At 40.9% G+C, this 25,214-nt stretch overlaps 1 protein-coding gene across 4 annotated transcripts; it reads left to right on the forward strand.

Annotated features, from left to right (window-relative positions):
- The first annotated feature begins 218 nt into the window (after window positions 1-218).
- On the forward strand, window positions 219-24,356 carry TECPR1 (tectonin beta-propeller repeat containing 1). Of its 4 annotated transcripts, none has more exons than XM_075767424.1 (25): window positions 219-376; window positions 1,998-2,230; window positions 3,665-3,847; window positions 4,361-4,483; window positions 5,165-5,290; window positions 6,810-6,984; window positions 7,081-7,181; window positions 8,638-8,739; window positions 9,132-9,277; window positions 10,120-10,646; window positions 11,479-11,624; window positions 12,547-12,702; window positions 13,238-13,387; window positions 14,035-14,192; window positions 15,370-15,497; window positions 15,785-15,887; window positions 16,564-16,660; window positions 17,051-17,130; window positions 17,457-17,513; window positions 19,016-19,190; window positions 20,381-20,516; window positions 20,857-20,949; window positions 21,672-21,778; window positions 22,245-22,364; window positions 23,055-24,356. In XM_075767424.1, the coding sequence occupies exons 2-25, from the start codon at window positions 2,000-2,002 to the stop codon at window positions 23,247-23,249; spliced, it is 3,615 nt and encodes a 1,204-aa protein (XP_075623539.1). In that variant the 5' UTR covers window positions 219-376; window positions 1,998-1,999; the 3' UTR covers window positions 23,250-24,356. The 4 variants fall into 4 exon arrangements, with proteins under 4 accessions (XP_075623539.1, XP_075623540.1, XP_075623541.1 ...); XM_075767425.1 differs by having other exon boundaries at window positions 219-372; XM_075767426.1 differs by having other exon boundaries at window positions 241-376; window positions 3,665-3,804.
- Window positions 24,357-25,214: the final 858 nt, after the last annotated feature.

Raw genomic sequence — 25,214 nt, forward strand, 5'->3', positions numbered from 1 at the left:
GCGAGAGCCCCTTTCCCCGGAGTTTCCTGGCAGCCGGCCCCGGCTCTCCCCAAGGCCAGAGGCGCGGAGAAGGGGTGCGGGGGGTGGCGGGGCTGTGCGCGTCCCCGCGGGTCCCCGCTGAGCCCGCTGCGGCCCCGCGCCGCTCGCGCAGCCGCTGCCCCGCGCGCCGTGACGCGCCCTCCGCGGCACCTCCCCGCCCAATGGTGACGGCGCTCGGAGCCGCCGTGCGGCGGCGCAGCCAGTGGGAGCGCGGGGCTCTCCGCCGGCCGCTGCCTCGGCGCCGCTGCGGGGTCGCCCTGGCGGGGCGCGGCGCGGCGGCTCCGTCTGCCGGGAGCGGCACCGGACCGCGAGGAGAGGCGCGGCCGGCGGGAGGCAGGTGAGGGGCGAGCCCCGGGAGGGGGGGGCCGGGCTTGGGCAGAGCCGCCCGCTGTGCACCGTCCTGCCGCTGGGAGCGGGGCGGGCAGGGCAGGGCAGCGCGGCTGGAGATCGGGCCATCGCCGGGCCCGGCGCAGCTCCCGCCGTGTCCGTGCCCCCCCCCCCCCCCCCCCCGCCGCCCTTCCCGGCGGCTCCGGTGCTGGCGGGAGGGGTGAGCGGGGCCGTGGGGAGGTGCCGGCGCCTCTGCGCAGTTCCCCCGGGGAACGCGTGCGGGGGGGGGGGGGGGGGGTGGTCCGCGGGGCGTTTTCGGGCAGCGGGTTTGCACCGCCTCCACCGGAGACCCGCTCCCGTCTTCTGCCCGCGGCTGCGGGGGAGCGGCCGTCCTGACCGGCCGCCATGTCGGCCCCGGACCGCCGAAGGCCGGCGAGCAGCCCCCGCGCCCCGCCGCCCCAGCCCGCTGGGCGCTTGAGCCGATGTGGCCTTAATGCCCGCCTGAGAGAGCAGCGTGCGCCCCCCGCACGGGGTTGCCCCGGGGGCTGGTTGCGCCTTGTTGAGTTTGCAAAGCGCTTTGAGATCCCCGCGGGCGTACAGCGGCGCGTACGTGGCTTTAGGTGAGTAGCGGACAGCTCGCTGTGTTCGTTTGGGACGGAGGTAGAGTTTGTCCGTGCCACCCCTGATCTACAGAGCCCTCTTTTTCTACCTTTCCCCTCCTGGTCCCCCGCTGCGTAGTTAATAGAACTGGGGGCAAAGTTCATACTACTCAGTAGTAGTTCTGTTGGACATACAGAGCAACCAAAATTTGTTCAGTTTAATGGCACCCAGCAGGCTGAGTGACAGAAATACGCTGGCCTTTCTTGACTTCTAAAAGGACTGGCCTACACCCACCTCGCATAAAATGCTGCAGGGTAGGGCTCCAGTGCCCAGAACATGGCAGGTTATTAAGTGATAAAACTGGAATGGAACTCAACCAGGTCTCTGCCGTCAAACCACGTTCTATATATACTTAAATAAATAACACACCTATGTATACTAAATAAAGATCAGATCCCAAAGTGGTCACCAGAATGCTTTGGAAAGAGGTTTCCCGGCAGCAGTAGGTGATATGTCCATGGGTTAAAACCAGATGCGTGCTTACGGACATGCTCCCTTTCACATCTTTTCCTGTGTTGGCATACGCCAAGAGGAGGCTGAGAAGGAAATACCATAAGATGTCATGGCTTTGTGGAACTAGCACCACCAGCATTACCAGCTCTTGAGAGTGAAGCCTTCTGCTATAAAATAATATGGTCTGTGCTATTCCATCTCAGTTCAGTGCTAACGTCTGTCCTCGGCTTGCCAAAGCTTTCCTGTTCGTGTTGTGAGCTCTTGTAGGATGGACAGCAGTGTGCTGGTAGCAAGGTTTTCGCGTGGATTTTCAGAGCCATCTAAGAGGTGTAACTGCACGGCTCTGACTGGAAGAGATCTGGCTGCCAGCTTTGCACAGGTTTTTTTTTAAAAGATCATTCTTTACATCTTTATTTAATTTGACTGATGACGGCTCAGAGCAGAACTGATACACCGTAGGTTCAAGACACATTTTTAAAAACTGTCATTTCCATTAATACCTCTTTTTTGCCTTTCAGACATGGCCATGCCCAGTTCCCTTTTGTGGGGTGTTGACATTTTTGGGAGGGTTTACACTCTGTCTACTGTTGGCCAGTACTGGGAGCTCTGTAAGGACACGCAGCTGGAATTCAAACGGGTCTCTGCTGTCAAACAGTGCTGCTGGGGAATAGCCTGTGATCACCAAGTGTACACCTACGTGTTCTCGGGTGACGTTCCCATTAGATACCAGGAAGAAACCTATGAGAATCAGGTATGACGCGTTCAGGGTGCCTCCACCACACTGCCACATATTGGTCAGAAAGGAATGACAGCAAACCCATACATCAGCTGTCTCTGCACGTTTTTCTCACAGGAAGATTGTTTGGGTTTATTTGGTTTTGTTTTTTACCTCATGTTTCTGAAGAGTATATATGTGCCAAATGGCAGGCTATTCTTCTAATGTTTTAATTCCGAAAGGAAGGTTATACTTCCCTACTCTTACCAAAAGCAACGCCCGCATGTACCACGGGCTGTTTTATGCAAGCCATTTCGGACTGCAACATTGACCCTTTGCACCTGATGTTTTCCTTTCCTTAGTGACAAATACACATTCCCCTTAAGAAAATGTCCAGTGTAACTTCTAGGCAACAAAGATACATTATCAAAAATATATTATTATTAAGAAAAATGCTATTTTTTAATGTTTCAAAGAATTCTGTAATAAAGGCATAACTCTCCCTTAAAGTGTTAAGATGATCCTTCCTATGTGACACACTTCAAAAGAATGTCTTTAGAATAGTATCTTAAAGGAAATTTATCTATTTTGGTTTCAAATTAACCAAAAGTTATTTGAGGAGAAAACCAGAGGATTTTCTTGAGCACCTTTCTCTGATTTGTAATGGGCAATGGGATAAACATAAGTTGAGAAAAGACACTAGTTCATCTACGTGGGTAACAATACCACAGATTAATTTTATACATTATTTAACATTGATACAGCTTTCCAGCCATTTAAGAATGTTCTTTTTGTTAGATAAACATGTTCTTTTAAAAATGCAAAACTTCAAAATTTGCTTTGTTATTTTAAAACTTTTGTTTGTTCTATGAAAGAATGGAAAACAAAATACTAGAAGTTAATAGTTAATAGAAATTAATAACTAGCAAGTTATTTGTTCTGTAACTGATTAAAGCCAGATTTGGAAAAAAACCCCAACCCTCTCGGTATAACGTAAGGTACAAGGAAGATTTACTGATACAGTTATCTTGACATAGTCTCTGGCACAGAAGCTATGTGGTTTTTCTAGCACAGGCAAGATGCTGGTCATCTTTCTCACAGGGAGTAGATGAGAGATCCCAAAGCCATCTATACGGCATTATCCTAATGCTGCAGTGTCATGGTGCCACACATCACCAAAGAAAAAACCACTGTTAGTAGTAAAGTAGATGGTCAGATGTTCCTGTTTATGTAGCTGAAAATGGCTTGGTTGGGACTAGCTCTGCAGTCAGCTCTTCTCTGATACTTCCTCCAAAGGCTGTGTTAGGTAGGGGCTTACAGTATGAACACTTTCTCATTCACCTCAGGAATTTATTCCTCTTCTATTGCAGAAAAAAAAGAAAAGTATTATTTATGATTCCCTGGGACTCTGTAATGTACAATGATATGATGTTCTCTCAAATAAAATATTTTATTTGTTATTTCTGACAGCGCTGGAATCCAGTTGGTGGCTTTTGTGAGAAATTACTGCCCAGTGACCGCTGGCAGTGGAGTGATGTGAGCGGGCTAAAACATCAGCAGCTTGATAGTTTCACACTGCCTTCACCACACTGGGAGTGGGAGTCTGACTGGTATGTGGATGAAAATATTGGAGGGGAACCAACAGAGAAAGGGGTAGGTGAACAATACCAAAAAGGGGTCTGTTCTGGGAATCCTTAGTCTGTAAAATAAAAGGCAGTTTTACAAGTAAAATGTCTGTAAAATAAAAGGCGCTTAACTTGCCAGAGCTACTTCTTTCTGGGAAATTGCTCAACTGTAATAGAAGATAATGAAGAATCTTGTTTGAAGGCTTTCGAAGTCTATAGGAGCTTCTGCAGAAGCTTTCTGCTTTTGATCAGGCCGGGAAATACTGGCAATTGGATACCATTGCTACTTAAGATCTTTACTATGAAGAAAGTAAAATGCTTTCCTGTGTCTTGTTTGTTCTGTGTATATCATGCAGAGGAATTTGGACATGATTCATAGATCATTCATGGAATTAGCTGATCTGTTAATCAGGGCTGTTGGGACATGCACAGTAACTTGTGCTGTATTTGTAGGAGTGACTCTTGTGCAGAATTGCTCTGAGTTATGATTTCAAGCTTTCCCTTGGTACTGATTTTCATACAAGAAAATCTCTGTTTGCAGGGCTGGACTTACGCCATAGACTTCCCCAGCACCTACACAAAGGATAAGAAATGGAATTCTTGTGTCAGACGCAGGAGGTGGATCAGATACAGGAGATACAAATCGCGGGACGTTTGGGCCAAGGTTCTGGATATCTTTTAAATATTAAATAAACTGATTTTCTGAAATAATCAATTATAAGTGCAGGGAAATTAATTTTTTATCACTGCTCTGTAGGCTGGACCTGCATTCCTTGACTTCCAATTTGTAATTTGTGCAAGCGTAAATGGAAGGCTGGGATTTTTTCATAGAAACCTGAGGTAATAAGGTGCTAAATCTCATGGTAATGCAGTTGGAAATAGATGCTCAGCTCCTTTGCAAATTTCAAACCAACTTTTTAACTTCCTTTGCTTGTTTGACAAAGCACTCTTTTTCAAGGTGGCACCTGTCTAGCATCATTCACCAGTTGTGTCCTTTATCTGTATGAATACCTGTTGAATAATTGTCGTTCTATTCTAAGAACGTACAAAAATTGTAATTTGTGATGTTCCAGCTTTCTAATTAAAAGAATGTCTGTATGCACTGTTCTGTGAGTAAAAATTTCCTTTAGTTAGGGGATGAAACACAGACTTCCTCGTGCTGCATCGGTAGTGTTTCCCCTCTCTCTGTACATAGCAGCCTTGAACAAGAAGAAACATGGCCATGCTCAGCCACTGTAGTAGGCAATACATAAACCAATCTGCACAATACAAGTTAGGCCACCAGCCAAATCATTTGTCTGTTTGCAGTGTCTCCTCTTCTCAATCGTCCTTCTCTTCGCTTCAGATCATATCACAGGATGAGCCAGATCAGTTGCCAGACCCTTTCAATGACATCTCCATTGGAGGATGGGAAATCACCGATGAGCCTCTCGGCCGTTTATCAGTATGGGCGGTTTCTTTACAAGGAAGGGTATGTGCGTGTTCCCTGAGTTTTCTATTGTAAATTACTGCTGAAAAGGAGTTAAATGCTTTTAAAGCAAGGCAGGTCTGTTATTGTCTTATGTTGGTAAGGAAATAAGCTGTTTGTGCATCTGGCAGAGGATGTAGAAGCTGCTTTGGGACAACATTATGTAACGCTTGTGTTGTAAATGGAAAGGCTTAGTATCTCATAGGGTTGCTGTTTTATGGAAGCCTTAAACCTCTATAAACAGGTGAATCTTAAAAACTTGGGCTGAGTAGTGTCTTACATCCTGACAAATGCCCAGAATGCAGGTTATGGCACTGGTAACAAAGAGAAGGAGCCTTAAAGTCTGAGACAGGTTCTTGCATTGTGCCATGTCCCTGTGGTGGGGAGTCAGGAATGATTCTAGAAAGAGTTTACAAAATGCTTTTCTAAGACTTACTGATAAGAAAATGGTAACCTCTTGACTTGGCAATGTGGAATCCAGCTCTGGAATGTTTTCAATTTATTTTCTATTGAAAACTATACTTTTTTCTTTTTTTTAATTTTTTTAAGGCCTACCATAAGGTCTCTCCTCAGTGCTGCGGTAAAGACTTGATTCTTGGTTTCCTTCCCTCATCCTTACAGCATGTATCTGAGTAGCCTTTCTTTCTCTCTAGACAATTTCTAACTTGTGGTCTCACAGGGAATAATGTAGTATTTTTAACAAATAGCCTAAGATTTCAGTCACACTTGACACTGCCTGGGGAGGCAAGCAATCTTAGTTAAATTGTTCATGGTAAAATTCCCTATGCCTCTTACTTACCAGTAATAAGGAACATGCATCCCACTCTACAGGCTTACTTGACTGACATTGTAAAATGCTTTCATTTCCCAAGTAAAAGTCCCCAGAGAAATAAAGCATTTCTAAAAATGAGGATTTAGCACTTAGCAGTCATGTTTTAGAGCACTCATATGACTACTTCAGGATGCTTTCTATCTTTGACCTTCCTGTTTTGACTGTGATCTACAGAAAAGTGCACAGACAGCAGGACCAAGACTAGCAAATGGACTGGATGTCACTGAAGGCTGCACAGAGAATGGAATTTTTTACCCATATTGTGGCAAGCTCTGTTCAGTAAAAGTGAGGTTGGGCTATCATCTAACAGTAACATTTTTGTGTTATTTATTTGTTCATTCTTGGTTTATATAACATGCCCTGAAATACACTGAAGTGATTTTTAAATGTTGAAATATACACAGAACTTGTAGCAATAGGTTACTGTACCCAATCCAGATTCGCTTCCATGATAAAAGCTAGCCTGTAAAACAGCTTCCTCCCTTAGTACATAAGGAAATAGTCTTCAGCTGCATAATCAACATCAAAAAAAAATACCTCAAAAGGTCAGAGTGCATACACTGCATAAAAAGCTCCCCTTGTCAAAGGAAGACTGTTCTTTCCAGTTTGTCTTCATGCTTGTCTCAATGGTTTCATTGTTGTAGTGATATTTTTCTAAGGTGTTGGTTTTTTTTTTTTTAAATTGTCTAGGTATGGTACAGAGAAAATGTCTGCCATCACAATCCAGAAGGTTCCATGTGGTCCTTAATCACCACTCCTGGTGAAGTTGTACAGATCAGCTGTGGACCATATGACCTCCTTTGGGCAACTCTTTGGGAAGGGCAAGCTATTGTGAGAGAAGGAATTGATAGGAATAACCCTCAAGGTAAAGTTTGTTAAATTTACCTGGAAACCTCTTTGATTTGTATAGGGTTGAATAAGAAACTAACCTACAATGCCTTCTGGGTTTTGTTTCTTCCAGGCATTTCCTGGAGTATTGTGGAGTCTCCAAGCTCTGAGAATGGGATTATGCACATCTCTGTGGGTGTTGATGTGGTGTGGTGTGTTACAAAAGATAGAAAAGTAAGAGGTGTCATATTCTGGTTCTGTTTTTTTCTTAGCTTTTTCTATCTGCTTTTCTGAAACAGACATGTAACTTTCATAGGAAATATTGGTGATTTGGACTCACTATCCCCAGGGCTTGAGGAATTCCAGTCCCCCTTGATTTTGTGGGAATACTCTGTGGTTTGTGATACACCTGGCTGCATTTAATTTGAGGAACACTTTCTGCTTTTCTCTTGCAGGAAATTTTCTAAACCCAAGTCAGATGTGGTAGGTGGGTGGGGATGTAATAAAGGACCTACTGCTAAGGGATGTCATGCATTAAAATTGAAGGGACTCCTAGCTGCTCAGTCTTGTTTCCACATAGTCTGAAGGTTACATCAAAAGCTGTATGGGGACTATTTTCATTTATGCTTTTCTATATGATCCCATTTTTTTGTCTTCCTGCTGTAGCTGTGCCCTCTTCATCAGCCTTTTAATGTAGTTTTTTTGTATTTATTGACATAACTGTTATGTGTATGTGTGATTACTTTCTTACTGGGGTTTTAACTTAGAATCATAGAATTTCTCAAGTTGGAAGGGACCCGTAAGGAACATCGAGTCCAGCTCCCTGCTCCTCGCAGGGAGTCTTGAAAGTGTTAAAGCCTTGAAGAATGTACTGGAGTGTTCTTGTGCTGGTAGCAATCAAATCCCTTCATATTACATTGAAAAACATAGATGAATTCTCTGTATGTATAGCAGTTTTAAGTGATTGAGTTACTCTGGTTTAATGAGTTACTACTTGCCAGCTGAGCCATGGTAACAGACTGTGTCCAGCCTGCTCCATCTGCCAAATAAAACCACTATAATAACCGTAGATAAGGTAGCACATTTTCCTCAGATCTGCCACAAGATAGTAAAGTGCATTGTCTGTTACATGATTCAACCAACAACTTCTAAAGTAGCTGCTTGCTACTGTATGACCATATGTAAATACAGATGGAAATTTTTCCAGGTACCCAGCCCACGGACACTTTTGGATTGGTAAAAATTAATCTAAGGGGAGACAATTTGAAGAGCTGTATCACTGAAAAGATCCCTCTGACAGTTCCCTCCATCAGCCCTGCTTCTAAGGTTTGAATGCAAGAACACTATTTAGAAGCCCAATCAGAGTCACCAAAAATAGCCTACAGTTGACATGTAATAGCAAGTATTTTTCCAGTGGCAGAGAAACTAACTCTGTCACAGAAAGGCATAACAAAAAGTCACCTTGTGGCCTGTTCTGGCTGTAGTTGGTCACAAGGACGCACGGTCTGGGTACTATTAAGAGAATTATTTTATCTTTACCTGATGAACTAAGGTGGTGAGTGACTTCTTAAGGCAATGCAGCAAGTCGGTATTAGAGATTAAGACTAATCCACTAAGGAAAATAATTCCAGCTGTCTGCTTGCTAATGCAGAAGGAGCAAAATTTACAGTTTCTGCTGTTGTTGTTGTAGGTGTGGTTTAGAAGAGGAGTGAACTCACATAATCCTTGTGGGACAAGCTGGATTGAAATGGTTGGAGAAATGATGATGGTAACTGTAGGCTTAAATAACCAGGTAAGACAGCTGTGTACCAGTTGTGAGGATATTTATGTTCCCCTTTGTATAGGCAGTATTCAGACATGGCAAGGACTGTCAGCGGTGCCAGTACGGACAGCTGAACAAGAGGTCCATGTGCTTGAACTGCTAGGAAGCAATGCGTGGCTGAATTCTCCAGAAGATACCAGTCAGCATGTCTCTTGTATGGCACATTCAGGTGCAAACAGTTTTCTCTTGACGGTACAGAATTTTATACTGCATCTACAATATCAGCATTAAGGCAGAACACAAAAGGAAAATGCTGTGTCCAACAGGTTTTTGTGCTAAATTTTCCACCACTGCACCTTTTCTGTAGCTGGTATCTATCTGCATTCCAGGCCATTTCCTTCACCAAGGCCTTTCCTTCCTAGGTCTGGGGAATTGGCTGCGATGATAGAGCAATTTATTTTCGTCAAGGTGTCACACCAAGTGAGCTCAGTGGGAAGACATGGAAGGCAATTGTATCTGGCCGAGAGAGTGACAGATCTCAGACTGGGAGCTCAACAAGTCTGCTCAGGTACTTAGTCCACCAAGAGTTTCAATGCTAGGAGATATTTCTTTACATTCAAATGATACAGATTGGGGGGAGCGGGGAGGCACCTCTAACTATTCATGTATGCCAAAAAGCATTTGTGGGTTTTTTTTGTCATTAAAATTAACAATAAGCAGCAGTTGTTGCTCTCAGAGTAGAAACTGAAGCTCCCACTTTGGAATTCACTGCATGCTTGCAGTAAAGCATATTTCTCTGGGCTTTACTGTCACTATCTGGATAATAAGAGAAAAAGTTACCTGTGAAATACCATGAAGGAGTGTCAACTCCATTTAGGAATTATCCCTCTCCTGAGTATCACTGTACGTTTCCTTTCCTAGAGAGATGAAATAACTAACTCCCCGCTGACTGCTGGCCTCTTGGCTGTGCAAGACATGCCAGTGAAGCTGGGAGTGCTGCAGAAGCTAGCTGTTTGAGTCAGAATGTGCTCTGAGTAGAAGCCTTCTCTAGCTAAGACAAAAATCATAAAGTTAATAATGGGCTTTAAAAAAATCCTCTTCATTATTTCATATCCAGAAAATATGATGTTGTTTCAGTGTTTTTCTGAGAGTTGTAGGCAGCCACCAACAACAACTCTTTGAAAAGATCAATGAAATACCTACCTGTGTTTCATATATACTAGACTGGTCTGCCAGATTTGTGTTAGACTCTTTCCCTTGATGATAGAGTTTGATGTTTAAAAAAAGAAGCCCGCTGTTTCTCTCCTAAAGCTGAAACACTAGGTTGATTTCTGTATGTCTGTGTCTAAGGCCTGTGCTAATTTTTAATGCCTTGAATGATAGTTAATTAATTATCTATTTGTCCTTCAGTGCTGGCTGTTTCTTTACTGATGATATTCAGAACCAAACAAATGCGATCATTCAGGGTGATGCAGATACTTCCTCTGATACAGAGCTTCCAAGCGTACCCGTGAGCCTTGCCGACACTCCTCCGATGGGAGCTGCAGGCAGCAGCAGTGGTAACAGCACAGGCAACCAGACAGCAGAAACACATGCAAATGTGACAGTGGATCCTCTGGACTCTGATCAAGGAGAAGCCACTGTTGCTTCGACTAGTAGTGAGAAAGCTAATCTTGAAATCCATACATCTTCTACAAACGCAAATCCTTCTGCAGAACTGCAGTGGACAAACATTGACTTGAAGGAGGCCCAGAAGCATCCAGTCCTCTCCGTCAGCACCTTTGCAGAAACATCCAGCCTGTCTTCTCTTGGCATGTTCTCGGTGGGAGCTGAAGAACAGTATGGAGCTGATGAGCACCCGCTGTGGGCCTGGGTGTCTGGGGGAGGCTGTCTTGTAGATTTGCACAGCCCACTGAAATGGTTCACTCTTCCGTCAGGTACTATGCAGTCACCACGACAGACCCTAATTCCCAATGCTCTTTAAGAAAAATGTTAGTTTGGGTTGAGTTTTTTTAAACAAAACCAAACCGCAAAACTTCTGATAACCCATTTACTCTTAGTGCAGTTTGTTAATACACTCCATGTCTGAGGATAGTGCTGCATGTAATTATCTGTAAAGCACTTGGATTGAGACATATAAATGTGAAGGTGATATTTTCCCTGAGTTTCTGTAAGAATTTTGTAAAATAATCTGTGCTGGATCAGCATCTGATTTTTAATCGCACTGAAATTGCAACTTCAGGCAAAACCCATAATATCAGTGATTAGTAACCAAAAGTAGTGGAAAAAGGCTCTCTTGAGAGATGCAGATGCTACCAATAACTGCCTTGCTCCTACCATTCCTACTGAGACAGAGGTAAGATAGAGGAATTACTCAGAGGCATTGTGAATGTAAGCCCAGCTGATAACTGGATGGGCTTGGGATTTAGATTCTTGAAAAACAGTGGAATATAACCATATTTTCAAAATAAACCACGATTTGTGGCATCCCAGTATTTAATAACAATGTAACTCCTAATGGTTTGTATTACCTAATTATCTTGCAGTTGAGTGACAAAACTCCCAGCAAAGGTTATAGCTTTGAAAGATTCTATATAATTATCTAGTGATCCCATTTCCATGCATCATTTACAAAATTTGGCTGTAAAGTATAATTAGAAAAATTATGTTAGACTGGGTTGATACAGTCAGTGTTCAAAGCAGCATCATGTTTTACCTTTCACAGAACTGTATTCAAAGCTCACTGGAGTTTATTTGGTTCTGTTCTAGGTTTGTCATCCTCCGTACAATCTCTATCTCTGTCTATCACTCCAGCACAGACAGCAGCGTGGCGAAAGCAGATCTTTCAGCAGCTCAGTGAAAGGACAAAGCGGGAACTAGAGAATTTTAGGCACTATGAACAGGCTATTGAGCAGGTGAGCAGTGAGGACACTCCTCTCCTGTCTGCTAAACACATCTGTGGATACGGGACAGCAGTAATACATTTCTGATGTACTGATCTGAACGTACTGTCAACTTTATATTCTTGTCCTTATTTCGGTCTGTGACAACTTTCCTGAATTATCACTTTCTGACTCCCTGTGGGAAACTAGCAGCTTATCAAACATTGAGCTGCAATCTTTATCTAAAAACATTAGCTGATAGTTTTGTGTAAGAGCAAATGAAGCATCGGTCAGCATTACTCGAGTACACCGAAACCTCAAATCCACAGAGAAACGTTTGCAACAGTGGAACATTGTCTGAATTGTTCCACCACAAGATGTGGCTTCTTAATTGAAACAGTGACTCAAGTAGGTGAACTTTCCCTCTCTGTGACCATTAAGGGATTAATGTAACTTGCATAAATAAAGCAATGGTGTAAATGTCGATAGCAGCACTTAAATAGCAACACTTTTGTTTGATGTCCCCTTTGTTATGACTCCTTGGATCTTCTCAGATTCATTCATGTTTCTGGCCCCTTCGTTGCTAATTGCCAAATGACATCTGCAATTCATTTGATTAAAAACACTTGGAGTTCAGGGTGTTAATCAAGTTTTAAAAGATTATGTCAAAAGTACGCTAGGGTCAATTAGTATCTGTGTGCTGCTGCGTTCTTGCAGAGGTAAAATGCCAATAGTGATGGGCATGTGCTACTTCACACCATTTTATCCAGTTTTGTCAGTTTTCATTTTGTCTTCAGCTTTCTGAACACTGGTACACTCTCTGTCAGAATTAACTGATACACTACAGCCTAACCTGCAGCAGAGATTTCTTGTGATCACAAAAAAATAGTATTTGGGAGAAAGGAGAGGAGTCATGCAGTTGCCTTACTCCTGTAAATTTGTGTTTGCATTGCAGTCAGTTTGGGTTAAAACTGGGACCTTGCAATGGTGGAGGAATTGGAAGCCTCATAAATGGATGGATGTTCGAGTCGCACTTGAGCAGTTCACTGGGAGTGATGGAATGCGTGACAGCATCCTGTTCATCTATTACATGTATCATGAGGAGAAAAAGGTGTGTTCAGCTCGAGACCCCTGAGAGAGTTGCATTTGGCAAAGGAAAACCTTTCAAGGCAAAGCAGTATTCTTAAGGGAGGCAAATTGTGGTATGCTGTTGTAAGTTTTGGGAACCAATTCAAATGTAGCCCAGGGTACTAGCAAGCTGCAAGCTTTTCTGAGGTGTACCTATGTTGATGCTATATCAGAAATGCCCTGTCAGCAACCATCCACATTGCTTTAACCATCAGATTTGCACCAATTATGAATTCTTTTGGAAGTTCAAAATGTTCTTGATTGTGAAGAAAGAGCCAAGCTTTGTTGGCCAGGGTCTTCATGAACAGTGTTAATGCATATTCATATTGCATGGGCAGTATGAATCAGAGGTAGTGCAGCACTGGAAATTGAGCCCCATTCCTTCTGCACCAAGAATTGATTCTTTGCTATCTTTGGCAGGAATGCCTTGTTCATAATCCTGAAGTGCAAAAATGCTGTCACTGAAGAAGGTATATCTGAGTTTGCCTTAGTTGCAATTTTTTTTTCTCTTGCTTTAGTATATCCACGTGTTCCTGAATGAAGTCACCATTATAGTTGAAGTTCTGAATGAAGCCAAGCACTCCTTTGCACTGTATACACCTGAAAGAACAAAGCAGCGATGGCCAATCCGCCTAGCAGCCACAACAGAGCAAGAAATGCATGACTGGGTAATTCTGTGAATTTTTCATTTCAAGCTGGCAATATCAGATACAAAACATAAAAGCTAGTCTCTGAAATCTGAGCATTACATTTACAGTATCTAGGCTACTTATCTATTTTACAATTTAGATTAATAAATATATATAAAAAATCTGTTCAAATTTACTTAAGAGGCACCTGAGGCTTCCTGTCAGCTCTGGAGTTCGCATGCTTTCTGATGCTGCAGTTATCCACAGTAAAACTACTATTGTTTTTCCTTCCCTTCCTGTCTCCAGATATAGATTAGGCTACAAACGGGTTAGGAGCTTAATTCAGTTAGTCTATTCTTCTGCACTGGTAGAAGAACTGTTACCTGTTTTCACTGTTGTAGGGAGTCTTACGTATAGGCAGGCAGACATATATACACTAAAGCAAGGGAAAACCTGGAAGATACTTCATAATGATCAGATACTGCAAACCACGTTGGTTCCAGTGATTGCATTAATAATATCTAAACCGCTGAATTCCAGTGCCTTTGAGAAAAAGCTGCTGATTCACTTTGCTGATTTGCAGGCAACCTGCAAAGGTAGAACTTCATTTTGTAATACTGAAGCATCTATGGAAATTTTTGTTCTCACTGTAAATGGAAGCTTTTGGTTCTGTGCTTGTTTTGTAGCTGTCTTTGCTGAACATGTCCTGTTGTGAAAGCAGACGGATTCAAGGCCCTCCTTCTCACCATGCCATTTGGTCAGTGACTTGCAAAGGAGACATCTTTGTTAGCGAGCCAAGTCCTGAGCTGGAGGCCGGACCACACCTGATGCCATGTGATCAAATGTAAGAGGTTTCAGAAGCTGTTCTTTCTGCATGGGATGCCATCCAGCAATGACCGTCTTTCATGTCAAGTCAGTGGCTTTGATGTGCTGTCGGAGCCTATAGTATGCTGTCAATGACAAGGTTAATGGCTGCCTTCATAGTCATAATTTGAAGAGATTCACCAAATCATATTTTAATTCTTAGATGCTGGAGCTATTCATGCGATTTCAAAAGCCTTTTTTATTGTGATTGCCTCTTTACTGCCATAATTATTAAAATTAGAGATGGCTTAGTCTAAAACCTAATCACTGTAAATGTAGTGTAATTTGAGCTTTCAGTTTTATCTGAGTCAGGAAACACGAAATTCTCAGTCCTCCATAGTCACTACAGTCCAAGAGCAGCTCCTTTACAGTTTCTATCACAACTAAGACAATACAGTACTGCAAACTTCAAGCAAAAAAATACCAGCCTCAGAACTGGTGGGTTAAAGGCCAATCTTCAATTTAAAAAATATCCCCAGTTTCAAGTTACTTGCACAAAATGCCTTTGAATGACACCTGAGAGATCCTACAGTCCTTTCCCTTCAGGGTAGAGCACTTTCAACATCTGGCAAATCACAAAGCTGATGTGCTCTTGCATCCTAGTGTGGGGGATCCATGACCTAGATGATCTCCTGCCATTCTGATAACTAAAATACTACTCTGCTATCTCTTTGTTTTCCCCATTCTTCCCCAGAAAAGTACCATGGCCAACTGGCTGCATCAAGCCCCAGAAAAGGATTAACCTGTAAAGATTAAGAGAGTAGGAAGAATTAAAGCCCTTGTTTTTACCAGGCTCCATAGCTAATATATAAATAATTTGTTTTCTTGTTGGGTAAAGGCAATTCCTAGATTTTAAAAAAAGGAGGACAAAGTTAAAGCTGAGTAGTTGATGGCCACTAAGATGTAAAGATTCTACCAAAATACCCTAATTAGTGTTTAAAACAAATTCCAAGTGGAGGCAGACAGGTTCCTTCCAATGTACTTTTCAGTAGTTGTTCAGAGGGAAACGCAACTGGCAACTGCCTTCGCTTACAGATCGCACAGAGGGTGAAGAAACAAGCATATAAAGTTGTCCTTAAGATTGTTGAGTTGTAGGAGGCGAAAGGATACATTCCTGATGGATGTGGTGTGGAGTAATGTCGTCCTTTTTCTGGCAGGTTTTGGCGTCAAGTTGGAGGTCATCTTCGACTGATAGAGTGCAATACCCGAGGCATAGTGTGGGGCGTAGGATATGATCACACAGCTTGGGTTTATACCGGTGGATATGGAGGTGGCTTCATTCAAGGTATGGACAATTGGTTTATTGAGGTGTGCGTGTTTCTTATCTTCCTGCCCGCGTCAGCTATTCAAGCTATTTTAGCTGTCCTTCCTTTAGCCTAACTAACACGCAAGGTTATACAGTGAGCAGGTCACACATTAGGAAGGAATTAGTATTGCAGTTTTATATTTACATTTTCAGCTTAAGAGTGAAAAATAGGATAATCAAGCAATATTATTGTGGCTATTGGAATTTAAAATGTAGTGTCTTTAAGGTTTAGCTTGACTATAATCCAAATGATTTATTTCTTACAGGACTGGCCAGTAGTGCTGATAACATTTATACACAGTCAGATGTGAAATGTGTTTACATCTATGAGAACCAACGGTGGAACCCAGTCACTGGATATAGCAGCAGGTTATTTACTCAATTTATTGTGTTTGTTTACTGTAATGTTTTACTACTGTCAAATGAAACAAGGGATTTGTTCTAGCTTTTCAGAATAGTTATTAGTTATTCTATCTTCAGTCTCCTCCAACATTTATTGTTAACCTGAGAGGGAAGGAGTAGTTTTTCTCAATGTTCTATATTACCCACTCAAAATGCATTTGTAGCAAAACATTACAGATTTGTGCTTTGTGAGTGCAGAAACTGTGCCTACTTGCAACAGCTTTCATTATTAAGGCCATACAGAAAAGTCCTTTTTAGGATCTATATATTCATATACATACTGTGCTAAGTACACTGGGTCCTTGAATAGTATATTTGAACCAAAGTATTGAAACAGCATTCACATATATGGGTGTCTATGCCAGAGAAACTCAGGATTCACCTTCCAATTTTAAATAGTAGTGAGGAATATCACTCTACAGAGAAAAGTTTACGTGGTCCTCAAGTTTGGTGTAACTGGAAGCAATTGTACTGATTCTTTCCCGCTGTCATCACTCACATGATATTTCTAAATAGAGATTTGTGATGGAAGACTGTTTCATGTATGAAAGTAGGAAGTGCTACAAACAGGCTCTTCTTCCCTCGCCTTTTAAATTCTCTACTGTAAATGACCTTGCATTCCTTATACACTGTTTCACCACAGAGGTCTGCCCACGGACAGGTATATGTGGAGTGATGCATCTGGCCTGCAGGAATGTACAAAAACCAATACCAAGCCTCCTTCTCCGCAGTGGTCTTGGGTAAATTTTGTCTTAAGTCTTTTTACTAAGAAGGCAAGTAGGATACAAGACTTGGGCTCAAGTGACCCAGATTTTCTTCCTGGATTTTTTGTAATATTTAACCTTGGTTTCCCCATTTATACAATAGCAATAATCTTCCATAGTCAAAAGATTGTTAAGCACTGAGTGGGATTTTTTTTGTTTAGTGGGACTTAGACTGCTGTTCTGATCCTTTTCTCTTCAACTGAATTAAAAAGACTTGGGAACCTCTGTATGAATTTATATTGCAAGTATTAGAAGGTTTCTAGCAAGTCATTGCACTCCAAAAGCTGGAGGAAAATAGCAGAAGAGGTTATTTTTATTATACATTAGGTGTTGATTGTGCTTGTTACTGTCTCCTTTTGACAATAGGTATCCGATTGGTATATCGATTTTAATACTTCAGGCGGAACTGATCGGGAAGGCTGGCAGTATGCAGCAGACTTTCCAGCGTAAGGAGATACCTTCTTCTACCTAAAATACTAGCAGGCAAATGCCATACTTAAGCCCTCATTTCCTCTTGTTTGCTGTTTTGCACATTAACTGTGCTTTAACAGGGAGAGGTGTGCCTTGATTTCTCCCTTTTTATGGGGACATTAACACTGAAGTTTGCCAGGGAGGTAGGGCAGCAAGGTGAGCTTAGGAAACTATAGTTTCAAGCGTTTTAAAGTCAGCAGCCATCTGGTGGGCAGATACACAGACAGTGCTCTCAGGCTGGCACTGACATCGGAGATGCTCTGACATCCTCATGAACACCTATTTAAATCTGTTTTGGTAGGTCCTACCATGGTCACAAGACAATGAAAGACTTTGTCCGACGGAGGCGCTGGGCAAGGTGAGGAACTAAGATATAAATAAAAGTTTTGAATTTCAATGCTGACTGTTCCCTAGAAGTCTCCGTTAGTTACGAGGGGAAGAGTCTTGTCACCCAATCAACAAAAGCAGTAGTAAAGAAACCTGTAATAAACAACCCATCTCCAATAGAGAAGCTGATGATCTTTAGTTTTATGGCTTTCATTTTAAGGTTTTGTGGATAGATATCCTATTTGATTTTGTGGGATCTGTAGATAAAAGTCAGCTAGTATCTGTATCTGATTTTCCTTATGGTAAATGATTAAGGAATAGTAGAGTCTAGCTATATTAGTACATATTAGGTCACTTGTAACAACTGGTAGTATCTCTTTTTATATTAATAGTTTTAATATATGAATTCCACATACTGCGTACTAGGCCACAGATATTCCCAACTCCACTTAAGTCACAGTACACTATATTCACGTGGAACCTGGAAAATAGCAAACTGCCACTATATTCTATTCTACTAAGCAGGGAAAGTCTGTGCATTCACTGTTTTTTGAGTTTTTCTATGCTTTCCATACTAGAGTATCTAATAGCATTCACGGCTAATAAATTGCTGTGAACTTAGGCATTATTCTGTTACTGAGGCTACAAAGCTAGTATTTTGGCCCTCGTCCAAAAATCTTTGAAGTAAAGTCCTGAAACATCAAACTGTTGTTCCAGAATGTGCAACAAAACAAATGACATCCAATCAATCAAAATGGTGACTTGAAATAAAATAAGCAACTTGAGAAATACTCAAGCCTAAACATTTCCTCTTATTTTAACTGTCAGTTGAAAATTGAAAACAAATAGGCGACAGCTCAAGGCTGGATCCAGTTTTTCAGAACTGGAGAACGGAGGAATATCCTGAGTTTTCGAGGACATTCTTCGTACACAGAAATCACTGTTGTGATGATAGAATCTAACATAGTTTCTGCAGTTTTCACAGAAGAAAATACACCAATTCCCAGAAAGACCTACCTCCAACTCTTTAATTTAGAGTTGCTTTATCTCTGCCTGCCTGAAGATACTACGTAACTTTTTAACAGGTCCCACCAAAAAGCTAATTGTAAAATGATTCCCTTAACCAGGACAGAGGAAGGAATGAACCCGGTGTGGAGCTCTCTCTGCAGTGGGATTCTCAGCTGGGGCCAAATATTCATTATCCAGCAGTTGCCCAATGAGTTTGAGAGAACTAGGGAGCAGTGTAGCACAAGCTGCATTCTAGAGTGGCCTTGGTTTTATAAAGTAACTTTCTTTAAAAACAGAAGCTTTGAGAAATCAGTAATAGGTCAAAATTCAAAACCTGATGCAAAACATGATTGATTGTTGTAAACCCCTTTCAGATTAAAAATACTAACACTGACTGTACCTGCTTAATGAAAAAACTTGAGGATTGTTTGCACTGAAGTCAACAGTGGACCAGGTGACAAAATTCAGTTATAGAAAGTACATACTTCTGATGGGTTTGGGGTTTTTTGTTTTTTTTTTCTTCAGAAAATGCAAGATAGTCACCAATGGGCCATGGCTGGAAGTGCCTCCTGTTACCCTGTGGGACATCTCCATAATTCCCAGTTCAGATGCAGATGATGAAGAAGCAGTAGCACTGTGGGCAATCGGTGACAAAGGAGACGTGCTCTGCAGGCTTGGCGTGACGCAGCAAAATCCAGCTGTAAGGCTCCGTTTATTTTTACTGCTTTATTGATGTACTTGATGCAAGTACATACACACTGTCGTGCAGTATCTTCTCTCATAGCACCTTGTTATTTTTTTCCCTTTTACGTCCCAGATTTGAAAGTCCTTGTCCATCAAACGGCATGCAGTTTGCTGCCCACATTTCTTACAATAGCGCTTCTCTTGCATAATCTACCTTAGCTTGTGCCAGGTCACTTGCAGGAGCCTGTCTCAGCCACTGTATATCTTCTTGTGAAGAATTTTACTTCCGCTTTCTGCACTGATAGCTTAGTTCCTCTTTTTTTTCTTTTTTAATTGTTGATAATGTGTGTATCCCATTTAAATGAACTGCTGAGGGACAGAATTTCTCTGAAGTATGGTCCCAATCTAAGGCCTGTTGATATCAGTAGGAGTTTGTTCGTTGACTTTTCTGGGCCTGGAACTGACTCTGCTTAAGACAGGTGGGCATGGACTAATCTACAGATTTGACTTTTTTGTGTGTGTACTGGGACAGAAATAATGAGCGAATGCCCAGTAAAGTATGCAAAAAGGAACAAATAGTCCCACTAACTTCAACAGGAATACTTATTTCCTACTAATAGACACATGCTGAAACACCAAATTAGGGTTGATTGATATGCACTGATTTTAAGCCATATTTACAAGGGAAAAAAATCTAACAATATACTTCAGTGGAATTTGGAGAAAAACTGCAAGAAGTGGAAAATTTATAGGAGCGACTTTTATTTTCTTCCTGTTCAATCAGTTACAATAGCACAGATCTGTAAGGCAGTGCAACAGCAAGAACTGGAATACTGTGTCTGGAATCTGAAGCCCCCTATCAGTTGATTTTTGTGAGACTATTGTTCTGTGTGATCAAAACCAAGGGATTATTAAAACAATAAAAAAGGCTCTAGCCCAGCTATTCAGAGACATGTCGGTGCCTAAATTCCAGTGATATCAACAGAAGAGGCCCTGTTATAGTCCAACATAGCTAATTTCAAAAAGTTATATCCAAATATCTTTGAGATCAGCGACTTTGTTTCTGTTCAGTTGTAAAGTTATCTAAGATTACTCTTCAGAGTCTTTTTCATTACGTAGGGTTTTTCCCATTTGGTAATAATCAGCGATATTTTGTGATGGCGTTTTTAACCATTGCTTCACAATTCATCTTCCATGATTTGTTAGGGAACATCCTGGCTGCATGTGGGAACAGATCAGCCCTTCATTTCCATCTCGATTGGAGCATTTTACCAAGTGTGGGCTATTGCAAGAGATGGTTCTGCCTTCTATCGGGGTTCAGTGTCTCCAAAAAAACCTGCAGGTAAGTACTTGTACTTTTTTGGTACAGTCTTCATCTTACACATTGTGTACGCTCGACTACACTGCCATGTCTGAAAAAGACAAATGTGTTTAGCAGAGGCCTTTCCAATAGCTGGGCAAAACAGTGCATATGCATCATACTCGTGATAATTATAGCAGTTAGTTTGCTCTTCACTTACATGATTTAAACTGTTTCTAAAAACAAGCTAGTAAAAATACATTGTGTAATGTCATTCACAGCTTTCTTGCAAAGCTATGTATTTCAACTGCAGACATTTCTAAAACTTCTCATACAAAATTCTGTCTTCACAATGTTTTACTCAAGTATTTCTGACCTTTAGGTGACTGTTGGTACCATATTCCTTCACCTCAAAAACAAAAGTTAAAACAAGTCTCAGTAGGACGAACATCTGTGTTTGTGTTGGATAAAAATGGTAAGGATTCTTAAAAATTATTTATCAATGTTACAGAAAATAAATCAGTATGCATCAGATTGATTTAAAAAGGAGAGGCTAAGTTAGAGCTTCTGCTTGGACAGATGATTACTGTTGCTCCAAGAGGAGTAATATTTCACACTGAAAGAGATGGAGTAGGCAGCCCACTTAAGTACTGCTTTCGGAGGCTTGTTTTTCACTATATCTGGTAGTGCCCTAAGTAGCAACAATCCAGCATCTATGCTGTTCTTGGGGGGGAGAGATAGATGAATGTCAAAGAAGAGAATTGCATGGCAGGATTTTGTCTGAAACCACAGAACGTACAAAATTGAAGAGGAATACCTTTCTGTTGCAAAACCTAGTTCATCATTGCAAGATAAATTAAGAAGCATCCTTTTATAAAAGAAACAAGCCTTTAAAACCAGTCTTCTGCAGAGATTTTCATCTCATTTGCTTTACTTCTCTAGTGCATGGGTTTTTATATGAACATTTTTCCCCAAGAACTTTCACAAAACAGAGTATTTGCTGTTCTCCAGAAAAGTTATAAAGAACAACTATAGAAAATACTAACTTCATTGTCCTTCACTGCAACACATTAGTCAAAACCATAATGCACTTCCACAGAACACAGAAAGTATTCACTACTGCTTTGTTAGGTTGTTTACTAGCACTTCATATAAAGCAGACATCCTGAGCCGTAACCGGGACTATTTATTTTACAGGCAATCTTTGGTACCGGCAAGGTATCACACCAAGCTACCCTCAAGGATCTACTTGGGATCATGTTTCAAATAATATCCGTAAAATGTCTGTAGGGCCCCTGGATCAGGTATGTATTAAGCTTCCTTGTATCTCATTAGTGTATTAAAAGTTATGCTTAACATATTTTTGTAATGAAATTAAATGCTCTTCAGAATTACTTCTGTTTAATTTTATTTATTCTACAAGGTGGTTGTCTAAATGTTGGACTCCTGATAGCAAGGCAAAAATCATGCCAATGAAATAGTGATACAGCCAGCCCTTTGCTGTAAAAAGCCTTGTGGGTTTTTTTTCTTTTTTTTGTAACAAGGCTGTTTTATATATTTAATCTCTTTCCTGCCAAGTCTTACTATCTGGCAATGTTTTGATTATAACACTGGTATCTAGTTGCTTGTTTGGGTGTGTCTCTGACTAAATGAGAGCAGATTCAAGCAGATCAAGACTGATTTGTGAAAGTGATCAAACAGACATAATTTTCACTTCTGGGGGGAGGAGCATAAAGAACACATTTTATTGCCTCTCTTTGCTTTCTTGAGGTCTGGGTGATAGCTGACAAAGTGCAAGGAAGTCATAGTTTGAGCTGTGGGACCGTCTGCCATCGGACTGGTATTCAGCCAATGGAACCTAAAGGCCTCTCATGGGATTACGGTATTGGGGTAAGTGCTGGGGGCATAATACTGCCTAAAAGTTGTAAATCCAGATACTCATGGACACACTTGGAAAGAAAAGTTCATCCTGCTCCAGCTGGCAAGAGTTCTGAAGGTTGCATTTACCTGCAGGAAATTGACCTTTGTTCTTCAGTTTTAGGTTCCTTTTTTTAAGTTAACGTAATGGCCTGTGCAATTATAGCTGGCAAGTCATTTATTTGCGTTTGATAAGTACTCATTTTAAATAGGTAATTTCAAAGTTATAATGGAAAAAGTAGTAACGTAAGCACCATTTTTAAAAAAAAGGATTCCTTCCGAGTCTGCACGTGATCGTTCCTCGTTGTTGTTCCCTTATTACCCTCAGCGTTTTGGGAAAGGCTCTTTCAAGGTTTTGGCCCCTTTGAAGTTAATGGAAAACTTGCAATGGCTCTGTTATGTATGCCTGACCCTACTAATCTCAATTCCCTGTAATAAAAATAATCCCCAAGTTTACTACCTATATACTACACTGTCAGGGAGGTATATTGTGTTGTATTTTGTTTTACAAGGAGCTTTTTTTCTGATTCAGCCCAAAGCAGGATTACTTTCCTCGTGAAAAAATAGTATAAAACTAGTAGTGTACATAAAGCATCACATCAGATATATTGTAATTGCAGGGTGATGTTTACCCTTTTATATTTCTTTATCAATATTTTACAGGGCGGATGGGAGCACATTACAGTCAGAGGAAATGCAACCGAAGCATCTAAGGTCGCTATGCATGACAGTTCTGAGGAAAGCCCTGCAGTATCAAAGGATGTGGATGAGGAGAGTAAAAAGAAAATAGAACACTCTAAAACCCCTCTGATGGTCAGTGAAAGTCAAGAATTGGACAGAAATGCTGTTAATTGTTAAGTTGTCACCATCTACATGTTGCAAACAAGCAGTAGTAAGTGTAATTTAAGAAGAAACTGAATGTCTATTGCCTGGAGAGAAAAACGATACATTTTTGTGCTACTTACTTGTGTATTTTACTGAACTTGAATTTGCAATGGGGTGTTTTAAATACTGACGACTTCTACTACATCATGTGTAAAATGTGACTTGATAGAGCTAACAGTTTTGTCAAAGCAGGCAAGCTTTTTAGCCACAGTGTATTTCTGACCCTTTACCATAGCTGCTACACAACCATACGTATGTGAATATCTTTGCAAATGATCGCTATATTTACTTCTTCTTTTATGTATATTACAGCTTCCTTCCCTACACCTCTCTCGTATTCACACACCTTGCACATTATTCTTTAGATTCATATTTGAGCAGATATGAAAATATGATATCAACTGCAGTGAATTACAGGCAGTTCCAGTGATTCGTACTGAAAACATAACTGGTCCTGATTGTATAAGCATTTATACATGCACATAACTCTGCTCATTGTGAGTCCTCCTTATAGAAGCACGTAGCTTGGGTCATGCCATTCTAGCTCCCATCAGTAAAATTAAATTCTATACATCTCAGCTTAGGGTGCAATTACCAGCAAAGGCCAATTTTTGGTATCTTTGCTCACGAGTAATACCTGGACCAACAAGTGGAACTACTGGTTTCAGCAAGACTATGTAGAGAGCACGGTTCTGTTCAGTCTAAGAGTGACAAAGTCTCATTCTAAATTGTCAGTCCAGACCGTGGTAAATCATGTTTTCCATCCTAACTGGAACCATGACAACTGAGGTATCCACGATGCCTGCCTAATGAGGGTGAAAGGCACCAGATACTTGAGGAGTTAGGCTGTGTTCCACATCGTTGCAAATTATGCTTTCGTAGTGTAAAACACAAGAGGAGGTATTGAATAAGATTCTGACTTCACGGTGGTAGGAATGCAAAACAACTTTACTGGTATCAGTGGAGTTTACCAATGTATACTAATGGGTTCAGAATAAAATTCTGCTCTTTGCTTTTGGTGATTGATTCATCCCTTCTTCAACAAGAAACCACTTTTTATTCTCTCAAAAAAAAAAAAAAGCTTTTTTTCCTGTCTTACGATAATTTGTGCTGTGAAATTATTATTTGAAATCCAGTCCTTGGGAAGTGCTGAAAAAGCCTCTCCCGATAGCTTCAGGAAGGCACCACGTTTTTCCCCTGGCAGCATCATTTTTCCTCTCTGTGTGTGACTGTATATGGAGTTATTTTTATATGATGAGCAGTGTGATGTGGTCTCAGTACTGTATTTGTAGAAGTAAAACTTATGTTTGCACGTATTTAAAGAATATATTTGGTATTTTAATGCCAAGGAAAGCACTGTTTCCAAGTCCAAATGTGAATGAAGATTCAAGATAATTTACTGTTTAAAAAAACCTGTTGATCTTTACAGTATGTGATTAGAGATTTCTGGTTTATACATACATTGTGGAAGTACCAGAAAGAACATGTTTGCATTAATTACCATATTAAGTTTTGCATAACTTGCACAGTATCTTGTCCAAATAAATAACTTTATCTCATGTATTTTTAGAGAATTACTAGGATTGTATTTTCTCTGCATCTTAACTTTTTTTTTCTTTTAATAGCTGGTGTTTACATATCCAACAATCAAACTGATTTCATACAATAAGTTTTATAATGTACCTTTGCATTTTTCCCTGCATTGCCAAGTTTCACGTACTTTACTGTAAAAAGCTGAGTTTAAGTGAACAAAAGATAAATTGTAAGTTGTTTATGTACTAAATATTTGCCTTCTGAAACTATGCTTTAGAAAATTATTTAATTTTAAAAATGTCATTGTTATAGCTATTTAAGGAAAAGTGACTTTAAACTGAAACAATTTTGAAAAATAAAAGTAATTTATCAGAAAAAAATGCTTCTAATGAAATCCCTTCTGAC

This window comes from Balearica regulorum, chromosome 15, assembly GCF_011004875.1.
Source record: "Balearica regulorum gibbericeps isolate bBalReg1 chromosome 15, bBalReg1.pri, whole genome shotgun sequence".
Taxonomy (NCBI): domain Eukaryota; kingdom Metazoa; phylum Chordata; class Aves; order Gruiformes; family Gruidae; genus Balearica; species Balearica regulorum.